This window comes from Hyla sarda, chromosome 2, assembly GCF_029499605.1.
Source record: "Hyla sarda isolate aHylSar1 chromosome 2, aHylSar1.hap1, whole genome shotgun sequence".
NCBI lineage: Eukaryota > Metazoa > Chordata > Amphibia > Anura > Hylidae > Hyla > Hyla sarda.
Window position 1 is genome coordinate 93,948,533 of NC_079190.1, and position 20,991 is coordinate 93,969,523.

Below are 20,991 nucleotides of genomic sequence, written 5' to 3' on the forward strand. Positions count from 1 at the left end.
TTTCCACTGTGTATCATGGTGCCTAAATAACCTTCTTTTCATGTATTTTAGAACTTTTTATGTCTGCAGTATTTTTTTTAAAGCTTGATATATTTTGTGTCATTTTTTTTTTATAGTGCTTTTTCATTTTGGGGAGTATATGTCACAAAGATGTGTCAAAAAGTTTTCATCAGTCTGGGTCTCATGCCACAGAACAAGGTGGCAGAAGCACCCAGTTAAGTGCTGTACTCCCCAGCTCGCTGGCTTATTTCATCACTGCCCGAGACGAGCTCCATAGACTTATAATGGAGCTTGTCTTTTGCAACGAGACGGATAAGGCAAGGAGCTGGGGAAAGAAACGTTTAACTGCGTGCTTCTCTCCTCTTATTCTAATGATCGGTGGGGGTCCCAACAATCAGTGTGTTTATAGCTTTTCTGTAATATTACTCAAATTAATATATATCTTTATCTTTTATTGGTCATATAATCTAGAATTTACTTTTGCTTTTCTCAAACCCCTTCCTCTCTAAATGGGACATGAGTTTAAAACTGACTTCAGCATGATGTAAGAAACAACTAAATATCTGTATTCCTAATGTACATAGTGGCAGCCCAAGTTAGCATCAACTGAAAGAAATATTGGCATATGCCAAATTATTTTATTGTCCCTTCCTTTCTTTTGATAGGAAAAACCCTACTGTCAAAAGGGTCCATTATCTTTCTCTTCTTATTGAAATAAACATGCATTCGTGACTAATCTAAGCATACATTACTAGGCCAAACCTATCGACAGTGTCAGTGATCTTCTAAAAATGTTTAAAAAAATTTCTAGCTTTTCCTTTAAAGGAGATGTCCGGTGCTCACTTTTCTTATTGTATCCGTTCCGGGCAGCAAAAAAAAAAGAAAATAAGCTTTCTCTTGCCTGCCTATGCTCCCCCGGTGCTCCGGTACAGGCGTTCGGTCCCCGGACTGTATTTTTCTTACTTCCTGTTAGCCCGGCACGTCACAGGGAGCTTCAGCCTATCACCGGCCGAGGCGGGACATCGCTGCGGCCGGTGATAGGTTGAAGCTCCGTGTGACGTGCCGGGCTAACAGGAAGTAAGAAGAATACAGCCTGGGGACCGAACACCTGTACCGGAGCACCGGGGGAGCCTAGGCAGGTAAGAGAAAGTTTGTTTTCTTTTCTTTTTCAGCCCGGAACGGATAAAATAAGAAAAGTGAGCACCGGACATCTCCTTTAAGGGACTGCAGTTATACTAATTTTAGCCACCAGCAGGACTGTGCATTAGTCATGGCCAATTTTTTTTTGACAGTTTGGGGGCATTTTTTCATTTTGATGAATAATACTTTTGTTTTGGTTTTTTTTGGTAAGAAGTTTGAGCATAGGATTTATCAGTCTTCATATTACCCTGTGACCACATTACCTTGGCTGCAGTTGTACGCTCCACAGTAAAGTGGAAGCAATATTCATCGGCACGGAAAGAATGAGCTGGAGTTTTTATTGACTAACTCAGATGCGGAGCACTCCAGTGTATTGTGTTCTATGAAATGTGTTAAGTGCTTTGATAACATTCCAACTTCATCATTAAAGGAGATAAATAATTTACACAATGTGAATGCAGCATTCATGTTATTAAAAGTTGCATTACTTTACAAAGTTGCACTTTGGAAGTTGCCTATGCTGTATAAGAGATACAGATTTGTGTCTTTCCACCATTTAAAATACATTTTGTACCCACTTAATAATTCATACTGTTACGCCGAGCGCTCCGGGTCCCCGCTCCTCCCCGGAGCGCTCGCTTCACTCCCTCCGCTGCAGCGCTCCGGTCACGTCCTCTGACCCGGGGCGCTGCGATCCCGCTGCCAGCCGGGATGCGATTCGCGATGCGGGTAGCGCCCGCTCGCGATGCGCACCCCGGCTCCCCTACCTGACTCGCTCCCCGTCTGTTCTGTCCCGGCGCGCGCGGCCCCGCTCCCTAGGGCGCGCGCGCGCCGGGTCTCTGCGATTTAAAGGGCCACTGCGCCGCTGATTGGCGCAGTGGTTCCAATTAGGGTTTTCACCTGTGCACTTCCCTATATTACCTCACTTCCCTTGCACTCCCTTGCCGGATCTTGTTGCCTTAGTGCCAGTGAAAGCGTTCCTTGTGTGTTCCTTGCCTGTGTTTCCAGACCTTCTGCCGTTGCCCCTGACTACGATCCTTGCTGCCTGCCCCGACCTTCTGCTACGTCCGACCTTGCTTCTGCCTACTCCCTTGTACCGCGCCTATCTTCAGCAGCCAGAGAGGTGAGCCGTTGCTAGTGGATACGACCTGGTCACTACCGCCGCAGCAAGACCATCCCGCTTTGCGGCGGGCTCTGGTGAAAACCAGTAGTGGCTTAGAACCGGTCCACTAGCACGGTCCACGCCAATCCCTCTCTGGCACAGAGGGTCCACTACCTGCCAGCCGGCATCGTGACACATACTATAGAATGTCACTTAGCACTGTCGCGTGCATTTTTCATTAAGCACTGTGTTCAGCCAATGTTCATATGTATGCTCATTCTTAATATTTTGCGGGGGTTACATTGCTACATAGCAACAATACAGTGGTCCCTCAAGTTACAATATTAATATGTTCTGGGACGACCATTGTATGTCGAAACCATTGTATGTTGAGACCAGAACTCTATGGAAACCTGGTAATTGGTTCTAAAGGCACCAAAATGTCATCCAAAAATAGGAAAAAGTGATGATTGAAGAAAAATAAGTAGATAACTGATATAGATAAAGCAAAGTCCTTACATATAAAAGTAAGAAAGATCTGCTGGGAGCTGTAAATCACTGTCTATGTCAGTGTTTCCCAAGCAGGGAGCCTCCAGCTGTTGCAAAACTACAACTCTCAGCATGCCCGGACAGCCTTTGGCTGTCCGGGCATGCTGGGAGTTGTAGTTTTGCAACCGCTGGGGGCACCCTGCTTGGGAAACACTGGTCTATGTAGAGGATATGAGATTCTTCGAGGTCATGTACAGAACACACAATGTCCTAAAAAAGTAACATGGAGTCGCCCTCACCTGGTGTCCAAAGGAGCAGGTAACCCTGGTACAGGTAAAGAGTACAGAACATGTAATACCTCCCTGTACTGTAGGGGGCGCTACCAGACATCAGTCAGTGCATACGCTTCAGTAATACAGGTGTTTTACCAGTAAATTGCCCATTCTGATTGGTCAGTTCTTCCGGCCATTGACACGTTTCACAGATCTCGACTGTCCGTAACATTGTATGTTGAGTCTGGTTTCAACTTACAATGGTCCAGAAAAGACCATTGTATGTTGAAACTATTGTATGTTGAGGCCATTGTAAGTTGAGGGATCATTGTACTTCACCCTTTGCTAACATGTTTTCAATCTGAGGGCTGCATTATATTGTATTGCTTTCGCAAATGGCCCTATATTGTATTTTACAAAAATGTTTATTTAGAATTATGCGTTCATTTCATTACACATTACAGCCTGGCACTGAGGAGGGAAAAATAAAATGGCTATTTGTAATTGCTAATATATTTTTCTACTACTCATCTACCTATCAATAGATTCCCTTTGTTTTTGAATACCGTTTTTATTTTTGGCGTAGTCGGCAGGATGCTAATTAATACCATATATTTTTTCTGCTGTGTTTTAGATAAGCTGTCTAGGAATTGAAGAAACTGTGGATAATGACCCCTGTAAATTTGCACTGACATCACGAGGTACAGATCGCAGCTTAATGCGTTACATATTGCAAGCCTCCTCCCCTGAGATTAGAATGGCCTGGGTTCGTGAAATTGGGCAGATACTGGAGAGCCAACGTAACTTTCTTAATGGTAGGTAACTGCTATTCTTAGGATGTTATTCCATTCCACATGGGTATACTGTGTTAAAGGGGTATTCCAGGCAAAACCTTTTTTTTTATATATATATATATATATATATCAACTGGCTCCGGAAAGTTAAACAGATTTGTAAATTACTTCTATTAAAAAATCTTAATCCTTCCAATAGTTATTAGCTTCTGAAGTTTTCTGTCTAACTGCTCAATGATGATGTCACGTCCCGGGAGCTGTGCATGATGGGAGAATATCCCCATAGGAACTGCACAGCTCCCGGGACGTGAGTCATCAGAGAGCAGTTAGACAGAAAACAACAACTCAACTTCAGAAGCTAATAACTATTGGAAGGATTAAGATTTTTTTTAATAGAAGTAATTTACAAATATGTTTAACTTTCCGGAGCCAGTTGATATATAAAAAAAAGTTTTGGCCTGGAATACCCCTTTAAGTATAAGACATACACATCCTCTTAAAGATAACTCTGCATTGTGCTGTTCATGTGTTATTTCTTACGAATATTTGTGACTAAATTAACAACTGGGCATAACCATTCTCTGCGTCTATGGAGTGTTTCCCTAAATTGTCTGCACACACAAAAAAAAAAAAAAAAAGGAATAAAAGACCCTCATATATTATTGGTTGGCCCTCAAATTAAGCAACAGATATATTTGCCAATAGGCAAACTAGTGACCTCGTTTCCCTACAATGCTACATAAAACTTGGGTGATTGTCGGGTCTGACTGCCTGCATAGGGGATACCTGTTTGAAAATGTCAGTTCCCTGGAGTACCCCTTTAAATTTTATCTACCATTATTGCAAAACAAGACCATTAGTTTGTCAATAAAAATGTTTGGTTCCCTACACAGTCTGGCACTGTCACCTCTGATTGAACAGTGTCAGATAGTTCACAAAAGTCAACTTGTGCATACATTTCTAAATGGATAGGAACAGCACAATGTAGAGCACAATTTAGATGAGAATGTCAGGAGTTGTTTTCTATCTTGGATCAACCAAAACAATGAACCAGACATTATGATACAAAGAAATTGTAGAACACTCATTGACTAAAAAAAATAAGGCACCAAGGCGTAAATGGAATTGACTGAAACTTTATAAGTATGAATGCAATGATGATATATGCAATATATACAATATTAGAGCAAAAAGAGACATTTATAGGGAAAAACTGTACAACTGATAGTAGGCTCTGGTACGGTGAGATCCGGTTGGTGTAGCATTTGCCCACAGATGTTGCAGCTGAGTCTGTAGATCCCACTCAACAATGGAAGCATACTGATCTTTCTGGTGTGTAAGAAGATTGGAACTGAGATGTGTTCTTTATGTTATAGTGTCCTACATCTGATCAATACCAAGTTTACAAAAGTCAACCTGACATAAATGTCCATAAATTGGTACTTTATGTGCGGTGCAAGCGATTTCTGTTAACATTGGATTGATCTGGTTTTAATGCCTTTAAAATTGATATATTGTGTTGCGCTGCACAGAGATTCTCATGTGAACTATTATTTACCAATAAATGTACTAAAACAGATTGGAGTGTGGTTGATGTCTACATATTTGATATTGTGTCTGACAATAGGACAGCGATAGTGAACTGAGTGTATTACAGAAATGCTGTACAATCCAAGGAACTATGGTGTATAACATTTATTTGAATATAGGGCATTTCGAACTTCATGTCATCTTCACAAGACATGATCCAATATAAAAGTTGACAGAATGGGTCCTGTAGTTTATGACTGGTAACACTAATGCTAGTTGTCTTGTATAATACAGTGGAGGCTAGATCTCTAATGCTCTTGTATAATATACATGGGGAAGTCATAAATAGGAAACAAATAAAAGTGTTATTCTAGTGGACAACAGAAAAAAAAGCAAAATAAATAATAGATGAAGGGACGTACAGTGTGGTGAATAGAAGTCACTATGCTACTACATCAGTCATTAAGTGTTAGTAAAAATTAAGACTCCTATAACATTTACACCATAAGATAGGACGTTAAAGACAGAACAAATGGACCAAAAAACTTGCACATTTTACTGTGTGTGTGAACATGGCCTTATTCAGTTTTTAGGTGTATATGTTAGTAGTTAAAGGGGTTTTCCTGTTATACCATACTGATGTCTTATGCTCCGGATCGGTCATCAATATCAGACCGGATGGTTGCTGACACCCAACTCCCTGCTGATCAGCTGTTTACCCAAGTCACATCCGCAGCATACACAGAGAAACCGAGCCATATATTGTGTAGTAGATGTGCTAAGTGCAGCTCTTCCAGTATACACCTTAGTAAATGGCCACTACACAACGAACCACTACACATTGTACAGAGCTGCCTGCTTTTGGCTCTATTCATGGGGTATATGCTGGAGCTGTGGTTCGGGCAAATAGCTGATTGGTAAGATGCCAGGTGCTGGCTACTTCCCGATCTGATACTGAGAATATCCTGAGGATATTCCATTAATATAATGTGACCTGAAACCCCCTTTTATGTTTTTAGAGCAAATGCTGTCAGTTAGATGTCATAATTTAGAGCTAGCAAGTGACTAGGAGATAGAAGAAGATGCTATATGAATTGAATACTGAATGTTTGATGAATTGATGTGTTAAAACAGAGACTTGAACAGCGTCCTCCAAACAGACAGACATGAGTATAAATCCATGAAAATACGTTACATACAATTGTGTTTCTATTTCTAGCACTTCAGTCACCTATTGAGTACCAACGCAGGGAAAGCAAATCCAATAGTCTTGGCCGATCCAGTAACAACAATTTGATGGATACTAGTCGTGGGGGTCTCAGACCTCATTCATCTGCTTCTATGGATAGAAATAAAGTGCCCAATCTCAAGTCATACAACTCTTCCCTGCCATCCCTTTATTTGCCCAGCAACCCTCGTGATAGCCGACTTGGAAGCAAGGTAAGCTTAAGGATTTATTTTTTTTGTAATTTTGGGACTATTTATATTTAAGTTCTCGGTGAAAATAATAAAAAACGTAATAACACTTATGCTGCTAATTTCCTATAATATCTCAGGGTCATGCTCCTCGTAAGGGTTCACACTCAGATGTCCTCCCCCCGGCAGTTCTTACCCCTGCACACATCAGTCTTGATTTAAAACTTTACCCGGAGTCCTCCACATCTACTGTCTCCAATGGAACCCCACAAAGTGACCCCACCAATCGGGTAAGAAGTTATATAATACTTGATCACATGCAAGCAAATGAAATCGATTTAGTTTTATTATGTAGGGTGCATCTACTGTAGCAGGACTGTTGGAGATACTACTAACATTCACAGCAATTACACACCAGACAACATCTACAGATGGCAGCCAATCTTCATATTCATCAAAAAGCCACAGAAAAAAAAAGATCCTACGTGTTCAGACAACCCTTTGGGTCTGTAAAATATTAGTGTTTTAAGTATCCAAAGTATGTAGCAGCCTCTGAACCACAATCTAACAATGCAGCCATTTGTCCAAAAAGACCTGTAGTCTAAGAACTGGGGGAACAACTTTATATTCTGACTGTATACAATAAGCATTTTTTGCACCTTATAACCTATCTGTTTCTTCCAGAAGCTAAGCACATTGTCCCGGGAGCTCCCTGGCTACGCCTCAGCCACAGATGAAGTGAGTGCACCTATTCCTCGACTAGCAAAGTTGGATGAGGATGAACTGTGAATTTTGTCCGACTGTACAGGGTCAGAGCAGTTCCCTGGACTAGCAGAATGCATCCGTGGCCACTTCTGTGCTTGGGAGCATGTGAGAAGGGAACTCACCTTATTCTTGCCTTTTTCCATACACAGTCTACAGTCCGATGTCAGCTCTATAAGGAACTTTGTTTATTGATGACTTTCCTACAGAAAATGCAATGAAGTCCCAGAACTGCTTGGGTGATGTCCTGTGTTCACTATGTGCTCAAGCAGAAGAAGGACTCTTCTAATCCTACCTTGATAGAGACATGAAGGAAACGTGGGACACCAATATATGGCACTCTATGACTATAGGTTTAAATGAACTTATGTGTTTCTCCAACCCCAACAGAAAATATCTAACTACTTCATTCATTACCAGAATCCAACAGAGACTGATCTGTGGATACAAAGCTTTCCGCTGACAACTTGACAATCATGGAAACTGAGCAAAATATTAAAAACTTATCTCATGCTGAGTAACTGCAGGGCATCATGGAAATGCTATGCCTGAAACTACATAGGTGTGTACTGTGCTCTCAGTGGAAGAGGCATTTTCTACAGGCTCCATTGAGATGAATTAATCTCCATTTGCACATTCTATATACCCAGCAAGTTCAACAAAGTGTATGAGGAGTATGCAGTTTCATCAACAATACCATTTCTAAACAGTTGTGCAATATTAAAATACTTCTATTTTCTGGTTACACTATACACTATTAGCACATACACTTCTTGGATGAATACATAGGTTATACCCTGATTGAGGTCATCATACAGTTTTTCCTGGGGTTTACGCTATGCTCTATGAAGACTATGACTGAACAATATTTATAGGTTATCAGAATGTTGATTTATAGCTGGAGTATTTGTGCATAGGCCTACATTCTTATACCCATCTATTGGCACCTTCAGAATTTAGCATTGGTACATTATATGACAACCATGGGTCGGATAGAGTCTTAGATAATGGTTCTCAACCAGAACCTTTATTTATAGAACAAATTTATACCCAAATCTCCCATAATATCATGGATGTCCTTTTCTATAGGTTTGTATGAAAGGGGTTGGCCACTGCAGTAATGAATTACATGAGGGAGTTACTCATATGTTGAGCCTTCACTGTAGCCCTGTTCAGAACCCCCTGCACCCATGTGGTGGCTGGCCAGCTCATCCATCCATAAGATTGCATCTTTTGGAGGAGTATGTGATGATACACAACACTCTCCCTTCTCCACTGCCCCTGCACTGTTTGTTACTGCACCGTCTAATGCAATGGAGGAGGCAGAGTGATGTGTATATAACATGCTTATTCATAGGGAGACATCTTGTTAACAGATGAGCTGTCCAGCCAGCACACAGGCATGGGGGGGGGGGGGGGGGGGCATAGCTAAGGGTATTCTGGCTTTATACATCTTATCCCCTATCCCATAGACATGAATGGAGGGGGCTTGGCGTCACGTCACTAGTGGCCGTGATGTCACCTTCCGGTCCCGGAGGCAGCATCCGGCACAGAATGCCAGGAGCTGCACCGAGGTCACAGGGGGTCCCCAGCAGCAGAACCCCGGTGATCATACATCTTATCCCCTATCCTTTGGATAGGGGAGCCAGAATACCCCTTTAAGGTCACTGATGACTATTTGTATCCCAAATGGCTCCTACTTAGCCTGGTTTATTTGCCGTCTGTTGAAATCTTTTTAAACTTATGGAAATGCAGTTCTGAAGGGGTTAATCCTGCCCTCTTCCATACTATTGTGCAAACACAGTATTTCCCATGTAATTTTACTAAACTGTTGTAATGAACAAAAGGTTTGCATGAATGTTGTTGTTCAGATGTTTCCCATGATCCTAACAGTCATGCCCACCCTCCTAATTATATATAAAACTTTGATATAAAAGAATATTGTTATTAAATAATGTAAGTATGAAGCCCAAAGAAGTCAGGGGTGAGAATCTAAAGAACGTCTCATCTCATTTGTATGCCAGATCTGTTATACACCTACTTTTCACATGGTGTATATGGCAGCTTGGGAAGTCCAGCTGATGCTTCTTACATATAGTTTATAATGAAAGCAACAGGAGCCAAAGAAGGGATAGCCAAAGAATGTAAGTAATGTATTTATATGTAACAGAGTATCCATTTTGGTGGGGAATAGATGAAGAATTCTATTGCATTCATTCTTGAATGCTTACTTCAAAGACAGTGCTACACCAGTTTGCAGGTTGTGTATGGTATAACAGCTAAGCCCCTTTAACGTGTACCTACCATTTCAAGATGCTTTTCAGAATATGTGTGTGTGCATAAGTCCCATTATATAGCTTGCATTTTTTCACCAGAGTTCTGCCCTGCAGGCTCCATTTCTAATTTTCAGTTGTCGTGAGTAGTAAGTGTAGCCTATTCTCTATGATATGGCTATAATACACTGCATGCACACACATAGAAGAGAAGATCCTGTTTCTCTTTATCTCTATAGCACACCCTAAGAAGCAGCAGCATGGAGGATATTATAGAGCAGAAGTGAATCAAGCACTGGAATAGAGTAATACTTAGGCTATGTTCACACATAGTATTTTTCTCAGTATTTTGATCATTATTGTAAAACCAAAACCAGAAGTGTAGTCGATTAAGAGGGAAACTATAATAGAAAGATTTTCACCTAGTTTTTGTACCTACTCCATGTTTTGGCAAAAGCAAAATACTGACTAAAATACTATGTGTGGCCATGGCCTTAACTCTTTCAAAGGAGTAGTCCGGCGCGCACTTTTTTCATTTTATCCCGTCCGGGCTGCAAAATAAAAGAAAACACACTTTCTCTTACCTGCCAACGAGCCCCCGGAGCTCCGGTACACTCCGGTACAGTTGTTCGGTCCCCGGGCTGTATTCTTCTTATTCCTGTTAGCCCGGCACGTCACACGGAGATTCAGCCTATCGCCGGCCGCAGCGATGTCCCGCCTCGGCCATTCATAGGCTGAAGCTCCGTGTGACGTGCCGGGCTAACAGGAAGTAAGAAGAATACAGCCCGGGGACCGAACACCTGTAACGGAGCTCCGGGGGCTCGTTGGCAGGTAAGAGAAAGTGTGTTTTCTTTTATTTTGCAGCCCGGACGGGATAAAATGAAAAAAGTGCGCGCCGGACTACTCCTTTAAGTCTCTCTGCAGTCTTTCCATTCACTTTTTTCTCTCTGTTGGTACTCCCACCTACACTTTTCCCCATTTTTTTGTATGGGCAACAAACAACCTGATCACTGAGTGTGCTGCTAGTCAGTCTTGCCTTGTAGGATGGACTTGAGCAGTTTAGCAGAATGAGTTGTGAGTTTGAGGGGGGGGGGGGGGCTGCTAAGGGGAGAAGTATGCATTTTTCTTTAATAGATATATTACAAAGTTGTATTGACTTGAGCTATTGATTTTTTTTAAATGACAGTGATTATTTAACTGTAATGGAGCTGAGCTACAATACCAGACTCAACCTATGGACAGGCGTGGTGCTGTTTCTGGAACACAGGAGCATTGTATTTCTACTCCCATCCACTATAGCAAATGAAAAAAGTGAAACAAATGACAGTGGTTTGCGCTTCTGAACAAGTCAAGAGGTATATGTGGACATTATAAGCTAAAGTCTGATGCTTTCCTTAACCGTACAAAGCCATAGTCGTGCTATTCAATGATTGCAATAATGTGACATCTGCCATAAATGACTTCTCCCTTTATACGCCTATTGCGTGTCACCACCCTAAGCCATATATTTAAAACAGCATTATACCAAATAGTAGAAGATATACAATCTGAACTGCTGGGTACATTTCTTCTGCAGGAAAACCAGAGCAGGTCATGAGAGGCCGAGTCCCGTATATGAGATTATCAATGAACAATGAATATCTAGTAATATCACAAAGAACATTGGTAATCTCATTTGTAACTAAATTACTGAAGAAGACCAAAATCCATCTGAATGTCATCCTCTTATAGCTTAGATAGACACCCATTTACCAGTTTAGGAAATAGTGTGTATATGTCTGTAGCATAAATACAAAAACATTTTATACATTTATTTTAAAGGCATTGTCCAGGAATAGAAAAACAGAGCTAATTTCTTCCAAAGACAGCACCACACCTGTTGTTAGGTTGTGTTTGGTATTACAACCGGGCTCCAGTCACTGTAATGGAACTGAGCTGCAATACCGCACACAACTCGAAGACAGGTGTGGTGCTGTTTTTCAAATCTGCTCTGTTTTTCGAATAAACCCTATAATTCCCAATTTACAAGTATGCTTAAAGGGGTATTCCAGGCAAAACCCTTTTTTATATATATCAACTGGCTCCAGAAAGTTGAACAAATTTGTAAATTACTTCTATTAAAAAATCTTAATCCTTCCAATAGTTATTAGCTTCTGAAGTTTTCTGTCTAACTGCTCAATGATGATGTCACGTCCCGGGAGCTGTGCATGATGGGAAAATATCCCCATAGGAGCTGCACAGCTCCTGGGACGTGAATCATCAGAGAGCAGTTAGACAGAAAACAACAACTCAACTTCAGAAGCTAATAACTATTGGAAGGATTAAGATTTTTTAATAGAAGTAATTTACAAATCTGTTTAACTTTCCGGAGCCAGTTGATATATAAAAAAAAGTTGTGGCCTGGAATACCCCTTTAATATCCGAGAATGGATATAGGATATGAAAAAGAGGTTTGTTGGTGTGTGAATGATTTGGGTTATAAGGTCTGCCTAGTGCAGTGTTCCTTAACATGTGCCTCTCCATCTGATATGGAACTACAACTCCCATCATTCCCTGACAGCCTGTGACATGGTTTTATTTTCAATATATTTCCAGCCCCGGTGACGCAGCCCGCCTCCTTTAAACAGGGAGACCGGTATCGGCACAAACCCCAGAATGAGGAATATGGTGAACTCCATATTTTGCCTGAAATACCAGCAACCATGATAGTCTAGATGGGACTCTAAAGTTTCTTTATAGAGATATATGTCTGAACATTTGTATACCTAAAAAAAGGTATACCATAATAATAAAAGTGTCTCATCACTAAAATGATATGAATATGCAAAGCAGCTCATTACACCACCTTATTCAGGTAGTGTTCCCTGGTATCAGCTTAGCTCCTGTTAAGGAATATGAATATCATATTCCTTAACAGGAGCTAAGCTGATACCAGGGAACACTACCTGAATAAGGTGGTGTAATGAGCTGCTTTACATATTCCCCTACCCAGAATGCCCGCAGAGTGCAAAATGGCCTTATGTAGCTCCGTCATACCAGGAGTGGTAATCTCTCCCTGAGATAAATACTCATCCCCTATATATATATATATATATATATATATATATATATATATATATACATATACGTTTATCAGTTTTATCTGTATTAAATCAGATGAGTTCTACCAGAAACAAAGGGGCACATTTACAGAGCAATAGATCTGTATATAAACACAATACCTCATAGCCTGTATATAAGTCATCCATACTGCTCTGACCACATCTCGCTCGACGTTCTTCCTGGTCATCCACATCTGTTGGAAAAATGGCTTCACCTTCCTATGATCAGTTACTATTACTAGCACTTTGTTTCACCCTCTATAAATGTGTCCAAAAATTCAGTCCCTCACAGTAAGATGTGAAGTAAATCAGACCGGTCAGTGATGGTCTTTGTTGCATTCTCAGTTTATCTTGTTTCCTTACAAGATGAGACCGTGTCTGGCACATTGCATGAGGTCTGAGGAAGTGTCTCCACGGAGATGGTTAAAGGTGATATACAATTTTAGAAAATCATGGCCGCTTTCTTCCATAAGCAGTGCCTTATGGAGAGATTTATCAAAACCTGTGCAGAGGAAAAGTTGCCCATAGCAATCAATGAGATTGCTTCTTTCATTTTTAACAAGGCCTCTGAAAAATGAAAGAAGGAATCTGATTGGTTGCCATGGGCAACTTTACCTCTGCACAAGTTTTGATAAATCTCCCCCTATGTGTCTATGGGTTGTGTGTCATGTTGTCGCTCCGCTCCATTCACTAAAATAGAGCTAATCTGAAATCCCAGACAAGGCCTATGGACAAGTGTGGTGCTGTTTCTAGAAAAAAAAGCGGTCATAATTTTATAATCCAATACTTTTAATAAGTAATGAATACAACCCATCTCTATGGCTGAAAGTTTTATGAATTATGTCTCATTTCAATTAAGTTAAGTGTATAAAGCTATGTTCACAAGTACTGGTGGTAGCCATAGTTGTGCTTAATAGATGTGAGTTGGTCACAGTTTTAATTATATATATATATCTCAAGAAGCTCTAGCAAATGGTCTAAGGGTACGTTCACACGAGCGGATCCCCAGTGCGTATTACACTGCGATCCGCTGCTGAAGGACCGCTGCATGGTGCCTTTACAGGTGCCTGCTCGGAGAAGCAATCCGCTGCTATGAGCAGACACACTGCGATGTGCGAGTTGCCATGCGTAGTATACTCGCACATTGCGGCAGCTCTCAACCTAGCTCATAGAGCAGGGGGAGCGTTCGCGATGTGTGCGAGTACACCGCGCATGCGCAACGACTCGCACATCGCTTCAGTGTGTCTGCTTGTAGCGGCGTATTGCTGCTCCGAGCAGGTACCTGTAAAGGCAGCATACAGCGGTCCTTCAGCGGCGGATCCGAGTGTAATACGCGCTGGGGATCCGCTCGTGTGAACGCACCCTTAGGATTGTTTCTGTGGTAAATCACAGTTGTAGTACCACTGTTAGTTTCCCGCTGTTGGTAATGTGGAGGCACAACGTGAAAAATTAGGAACGGGTTGTTTATATAAATTCCCCTTTTTCTGTATTAAAGAGGCGGTACCAAACTGCTGAAGTGCCGTGGCTTGGCACACCTCCTTGCTCCCCTTCCCCTCTATGCCCAATCTTGACTGACAAACAGGACTCGGCTTACAGCAGATCCCTGTACTGAAATCCTGTGCCTGCACTGTGAATGCCAATAGCAGGCCATGTGCAGTGCAAGTCTTTTGGCATCCATTGCACAAATGCAGGATTTTGGTATAGGGCTCAGGTGTAAGCCAAGCTCTGTATACTGTATAAGTCAAGGAGGGAGCTTGGCACCACCCAGAAAGTATTTTTATAAATTTTGGATAAACCACCAGCTCCATCAAATGTGCCATTTTATTTATTACACTTTATTGCCATTGAGATGGCAGAATATCCGCTTTCTGTGTAAGGCGGGCTACCTTCAAATAAGTCAGCGCTAGAGCTGCTCGGAAATGTGCAGTCTTCATAGACGCCAATGTATTTTCTAAAAGATTCCGCTGAAAGAATGAACATGTTATTTTTTTCTGTGGAGTCGGGAATTAGAATTTCCTTTACAGAGTTTTTTTTCATCACGGACATTCTACTGTGTCCAACGTGCAGCAGAATCCCAGTAAAAATCAATGGAAGGCTGCTGCATCAGAATTCAAGAAGAATATTTATTCTGGATTCCACTCAGAAATTCAGCCATGTGAATGGGCCCCAACAGCTATCCAGCACTGTGGTTATCTCAATGCATCATGTAGAGCTGACAGATTCCCTTGAAACTTCATTATATTGCAAGATCTGACTGGTACTTGGGAATGTACTCTAATAATAAAACAGGATAGAGTCATCCAGATCCCTGGATATTTTAGGTCAGGCTATACCAGGATTACAGAGAGTCAATTTCAGCAGTTGTGACCCCCAGAAGTACGGATTTTTTACAGTTATTTCAGTTTGTCTCCATATATTCCTTACAACATACAGTACGTCCGAGTTACGTGCATCATTGAACGTCAAGGGATTTGTGGTGTCACTGCACAGTCACCTCACTGTAAAGTTTGTATGGGCCACAGGGTATTTATTCAATACACATAGGGATATGTCAAAGGAAAATCCATTTCTACTGGGAAAACCACAGAGTAGCACACACAGGGAGCCCTCCAGATCTTATTGTTTCCTTCTACTGCCTGCTTCTCCGATGTCCTTTTTGGAGGAGAGGCCGTTGTATTATAATCTTGTATATGCATGTTTTATGGAATACTGTCTGATCTCAGCACTATGTTGTACAAATATAAATGGAGGCTCGGATTGGGGATGGTAGCGGGATCGGGGGGTGCAGAATATGAGATGTTTTTGTTTACTAATAAAGCTTTTGTTATATCAAAGGTGAACTTTCACATGGTGGTTTGGTGGCTTCCTTTCTTCATCTATCCCTTACTGATCACACATTGGGGATAATACATTTCCAAATTTGACTGGTTAAAATAACTCAAGGCATAAGGCTATCTTCATGCGGAGGAGTGTCTATGCGGAATTCCACATGGACATTCCGCTGCAGCAGCAGAGTCCCATTCATTTCAATGGGATTTTGCTGCATTGTTCACACAGTGGAATTTTCGCGGCAGATGTTTGTGTGTCTTTCCACGGCAGACTTGTCTATTCTTTTTGTGGATTTAGCTCGGAAATGCATTGCCGTCAATAAGACGGTCCTAGCAGCCGCCGGATTCTTCAAATGTGCGGAATGTCCGCAAGTGATTTCCGTGTGGACATTCTACACAAATTACGCAGTGTGAACGTGGCCTAAACTGGTAACAAATCAAAATTCCCTTTCTGCACGTGTCTTGTTAATAGAAGCGTAAGAATGTATCTGAGTTGGTAACAGCTGAAACAAGACAAAAGTTCAAGTGTCAGAAGTTAAAGGGGTATTCCAGGAAAAAAACTTTTTTTTTATATATCAACTGGCTCCAGAAAGTTAAACAGATTTGCAAATTACTTCTATTAAAAAATCTTAATCCTTTCAGTACTTATGAGCTTCTGAAGTTAAGGTTGTTCTTTTCTGTCTAAGTGCTCTCTGATGACACCTGTCTCGGGAAACGCCCAGTTTAGAAGAGGTTTGCTATGGGGATTTTCTTCTAAACTTAGCGTTTCCCGAGACACGTGTCATCAGAGAGCACTTAGACAGAAAAGAACAACTCAACTTCAGAAGCTCATAAGTACTGAAAGGATTAAGATTTTTTAATAGAAGTAATTTACAAATCTGTTTAACTTTCTAGAGCCAGTTGATATATATATATATATAAAAAAAAAGTTTTTTTTTCTTGGATAACCCCTTTAATCCACTAAGCTGCTGCAGTCTACATCATTATTACCCAGAGGTGACTTTCCTTCTTCAGCGGGATTGTCACTCTTTCCTAGTGTTTCCCAACTAGGGTGGCTTCAGATGCTGCAAAACTACAACTCCCAGCATGCCCGGACAGCCTTTGGCTGTCCGGGCATGCTGAGAGTTGTAGTTTTGCAACCGTTGGAGGCACCCTGGTTGAGAGACACTGCTTCATCTTAATAAATTACGGTATTAATGTTCCCTAAAATAGGTTTAGAAAAAGAATCCTATATAAGCCCCAATAATTTGGCTAGGCTCACATATTTTTTTATATTTTGGTTTTCCAGAGCAGTTTAACTTGTGACCAGCAGATGTCAGTGTATGATCTCTTTTGTCAGCTGACTACTTTAGACATTAAGAAGTGAAAGCTACTGTATATTGGTTTATGGTGGACCCTTTAATTTTCCAAGACACAGGTATTCTACTATACTTGAGAAGCCAGCGGAGCCATCAGTATGCAAACAGAGAACATAAGCGCTTAGGAATCAAACCGTATGAACTGTCTTTTAATCATTGTCTTCTTATAGGACAAGGCATATTTACCTGCAAGATATTATAAATGAAATAAAACAATATCAGTAACTTAAAGGGGTATTTCTATTCCACAGGATAGGGAAAAAAATAGCTGATTGATCGGGGCCGACCACTGTAAGTCCAACCCATCCTGAAAACTGAGATTAAATTTTATGCTGCGGATGCGCCAAAGAAAGTCACAGAGAGTAGATTTCAACAATGGTTAATCCGCGACTATGATCGGACACACAGAGCTACCTGACCGCATCCTACCTGACCGCATCCTCTGCAGTCTCTCTGTGACTGCCCCCAGCGCATCCGCAGCATGAAATACGCCCCGTGTGACCCTGCCCTTAGGGTGTATTCCCACATACAGTATCCTGTGCATATTTGATTGCAGGATGTAAAGCTGTCTGAAAAAACGGCTGTGCAATTTCCTGCGTCTGGCGTATTTTCTGCCATTTTTTCATTTGTGTGGAAATTGCACCTTGGCAGTTTTTTTTTGGTACCCAAAATTTGTTGGGTGCTAAATAAAAAAAAAAGGATGCAGTAGTGATGGAAAACATTTTATTAAACGAAATGTATATATTTTATCACAAAATTTTAATAAATTTTTAATGAAGTGTGTGTTTCACTTTGTTCCTCTATTTTTTAGGTAATACTACTACTCCCAGCATGGAACAGACTATTCCATGATGGGAGTAGTAGTACCTGTACTAATAGACATATGGCCCCGGGTGTTAGTCATGACACCCAATGCGATCATCCATAATATAGCAGAGATGAGGAGCGGCTCTATACAGCGCTCACATCTCTGCACTATACTCCGGCCAGTGATGTGAATAGAACATTAATCATTTATATTTTCCGCCCAGAGTGTTGATTGGCTGGATGGTTGCAGCCAATCACCGCTCTCTGAGGGAAATATGAATGAGTGAATGGCCTGCCGGAGTATAGTGCAGAGATGCGGGCGCTGTATACAGCAGCACCACATCTCTGCTATAGATAGGACGATCGGTGTCAGTAGTGATACCCGCTGTGATCTGTTCTTAACTGCAAGTACTACTACTCCCAACATGGAGCACACTCTGCTCCATGCTGGGAGCTGTAGTACCTGCATTAATTGACAGATCGCAGTGAGTGTAATTTCTGACACCTCTTGCGATCTGTCTATTAATGCAGGTACTACTGCTCCCAGCATGGAGCAGAGTGTGCTCCATGTTGATAGTAGTAGTACCTGCAGTTAAGGAAAGATCACAGTGGATGTCACTCCTGACACCCGCTGTGATCCTCCTGTAAACACCAAAAGGATTTAAAAAAAAAACACCAAGTGGAATAAGAATTTTGCAATTTCTCATTGATTCACAGCTAACATCTAGCCGCAGCGTTTTATGGCGGAAAAAATGCTGTGCGGCAGAATTGGCGTTTTTCTTGGCGTTTTTCCATAAAAAAAACAAGTAGAAACTTAGCCTTAGGGTACACAGGACGTATACGCAGCAGAAAACCTGCATTTAGTGCATAACTCACAATGGCAAATCTGCACCAATTGTATGGATTTTGATGTGGATTTGTTTCAGATTTCCTGCTGTGGAATTAGGTACATATTTAAAAAAATCACAGAAAAATTCACTTTTACATTGATTTTACTGATATTTTGCAGCAACACTGTGGATATATGGTGGTTTCAGACTCCTTCACTGAAGTCAATAGGGAAAATCTGCAACAAATCTGTAGCTTCTATCACATGTCAATTTCTGTTCAGACTCAATGTAGGTTTTTGTCTTTAGTGTGTGAAACTGATTTACTTAGTGTTACTATCGATATAAAAAAAATAAAACTTTTGACATGTCATACAGGGTCTGGGCGTTCAGACCACTAGGGGGAGAGCTTCAATCTGCGGTTTGTTGCCCTACTCTCATTGCAGGAGTAAATCTGCAGTCAAAAATTTTAACACATATGGGAAGATTTATCAAAATCTGTGTAAAGGGTGGTGCAGTTGCCCTTAGCAATCATCAGATTTTTTCTTTCATTTAAAAAAAGGCCTCTGAAAAATAAAAGAAGCCATCTGATCGGTTGCTATGGGCAACTGCACTTTTCTTCTACACAGGTTTTGACAAATCTTCCCCATAGTAACTACTAGGATGACGATAACACTCATCATCCTAGTAGTCAGGCTGGGTTCACATCACATTTTCAGCCATACAGGACCGCATACGGCTGGGGGGAGCTAATATCGGGCGCTCCTGTATCTGTGTAATTAATTTCAATGAGCCGACCAGAGTGAAACGCTGACTCCGGTCGGCTCATTTTTTAGCCTGGTATGCAGTGTTCCCACCAGATCTAAAACCGTGGTCGACCACGGTTTTAGGTCCGGTGGAAAACCGCATACGGGGAAAAAATGAGCCGATCGGAGTCAGCGTTTCACTCCGGTCAACTCATTGAAATGAATTACATACGGGCGGCATACGGCAGGGATACGGAAGCGCCTGGTTTTAGCTCCCCCCAGCCGTATGCGGTCCCGTATGGCTGAAAACATGATGTGAACCCAGCCTTACTATGGGGAAGATTTGTCAAATTACATTTTTCATTTTCACGGACCACTGTTCCAAAAATCTGTCAGACACCTGTGGGGTGTAAATGCTCAGTGCACCCATTATTACATTCTGTGAGGGTTGTAGTTTTCAAAATGGGGTCACATGTGGGGGGGGGTCCACTGTTCTGGCACCACGGGGGCTTTGTAAACACACATGGCCTTCAATTTTGGACACATTCTCTCTCCAAAAGCCCAATGGAGCTCCTTCTCTTCTGAGCATTGTAGTTCGTCCGCAGAGCACTTTACATCCACATATGTGGTATTTCCATACTTAGAAATTGTGGTACAAATTTTTTATTTTTTTTTGGGGGGGGGCTTTTTTCCTATTTTCCTTTGTGAAAATTGAATAATGTAGGGTAACACCAGCATTTTTTTTTTTCATTTTCACATTCAACTTTAACGATAATTGTCAAACACCTGTGGGGTGTTAAGGCTCACTATACTACTTGGGATGTAGTTTCCAAAATTGGGTCATATGTGGGTATTAATTGTTTTGCGTTTATGTCAGAACCGCTGTAAAATAAGCCACCTCTGTGCAAATCACCAATTTAAACCTCAAATGTACATAGTGTGCTCTCACTCCTGATCCACACATGGGGTATTTCCGTACTCAGGAGAAATTCTGGGGGTCTTTTCTTCCTTTTACTGCTTGTGAAAATTAAAGTGTGTGGGGAACCCCTTATGAAGACTGATGGCACTGTTCACACTTTGCAGATTGGACTAGAAAAGTCTGGTGAAAAGAAAATGTTGCATGCAGGACTGGGAGAAAATTTTACAAAACACACTTTGCATGAGTTTTGTCATATTGCTATGAACTGTCCTGTAAATTTTGAACATATGCAATGTGATAATGTTTTTTGTGAAAAACCCATGCCTATGTTTTCTGAAGTAATGTGTACTGCTGCCAACTCAGACAGGACAAAAGAAAACCTGTGTGAGCTGATAGTAGATGGTAAAAATGTGGTTCCTTTGTTAGAGTTCAGGGTCCCACAGTAGAGTATGCATAGTGTGCCTAGTGGTGTAAGAAAGTACCGTGAATGAAAGACTGTCAAGTGACTAGAACAGGTACACCTGGTAGGCCCACAACACCTGACTTGCACCACACACTAGTTGAGAGTTACTCAGCAGAGGCTGAGGACAAGGAGAGTCAGCAGTCACTAGATAGGGGTCTGCCAGA

General features: G+C 41.4%; 1 protein-coding gene and 1 long non-coding RNA gene across 6 annotated transcripts in view; one reads left to right on the top strand and one right to left on the bottom strand.

Moving 5' to 3' along the window:
* ARHGEF25 (Rho guanine nucleotide exchange factor 25) overlaps positions 1-10,332 on the top strand; it is a 360,287-nt gene extending 349,955 nt beyond the window's left edge. For 4 of the 5 annotated variants that reach the window (XM_056562582.1, XM_056562584.1, XM_056562585.1 and 1 more), the window contains 4 exons: positions 3,638-3,818; positions 6,547-6,767; positions 6,884-7,033; positions 7,428-10,332. In XM_056562582.1, coding sequence (XP_056418557.1) covers positions 3,638-3,818; positions 6,547-6,767; positions 6,884-7,033; positions 7,428-7,532 — 657 coding nt within the window. In that variant the 3' untranslated portion in view covers positions 7,533-10,332. The remainder of the gene's footprint in view (positions 1-3,637; positions 3,819-6,546; positions 6,768-6,883; positions 7,034-7,427) is intronic. The other variant, XM_056562583.1, reaches the window with a different exon arrangement.
* A 6,537-nt stretch (positions 10,333-16,869) lies between these two features.
* The window catches only part of LOC130357666 (uncharacterized), a 45,124-nt gene continuing 41,002 nt past the window's right edge, over positions 16,870-20,991 (bottom strand). The window contains exon 3 of the long non-coding RNA XR_008889215.1: positions 16,870-17,251. This is a non-coding gene — a long non-coding RNA (uncharacterized LOC130357666). The remainder of the gene's footprint in view (positions 17,252-20,991) is intronic.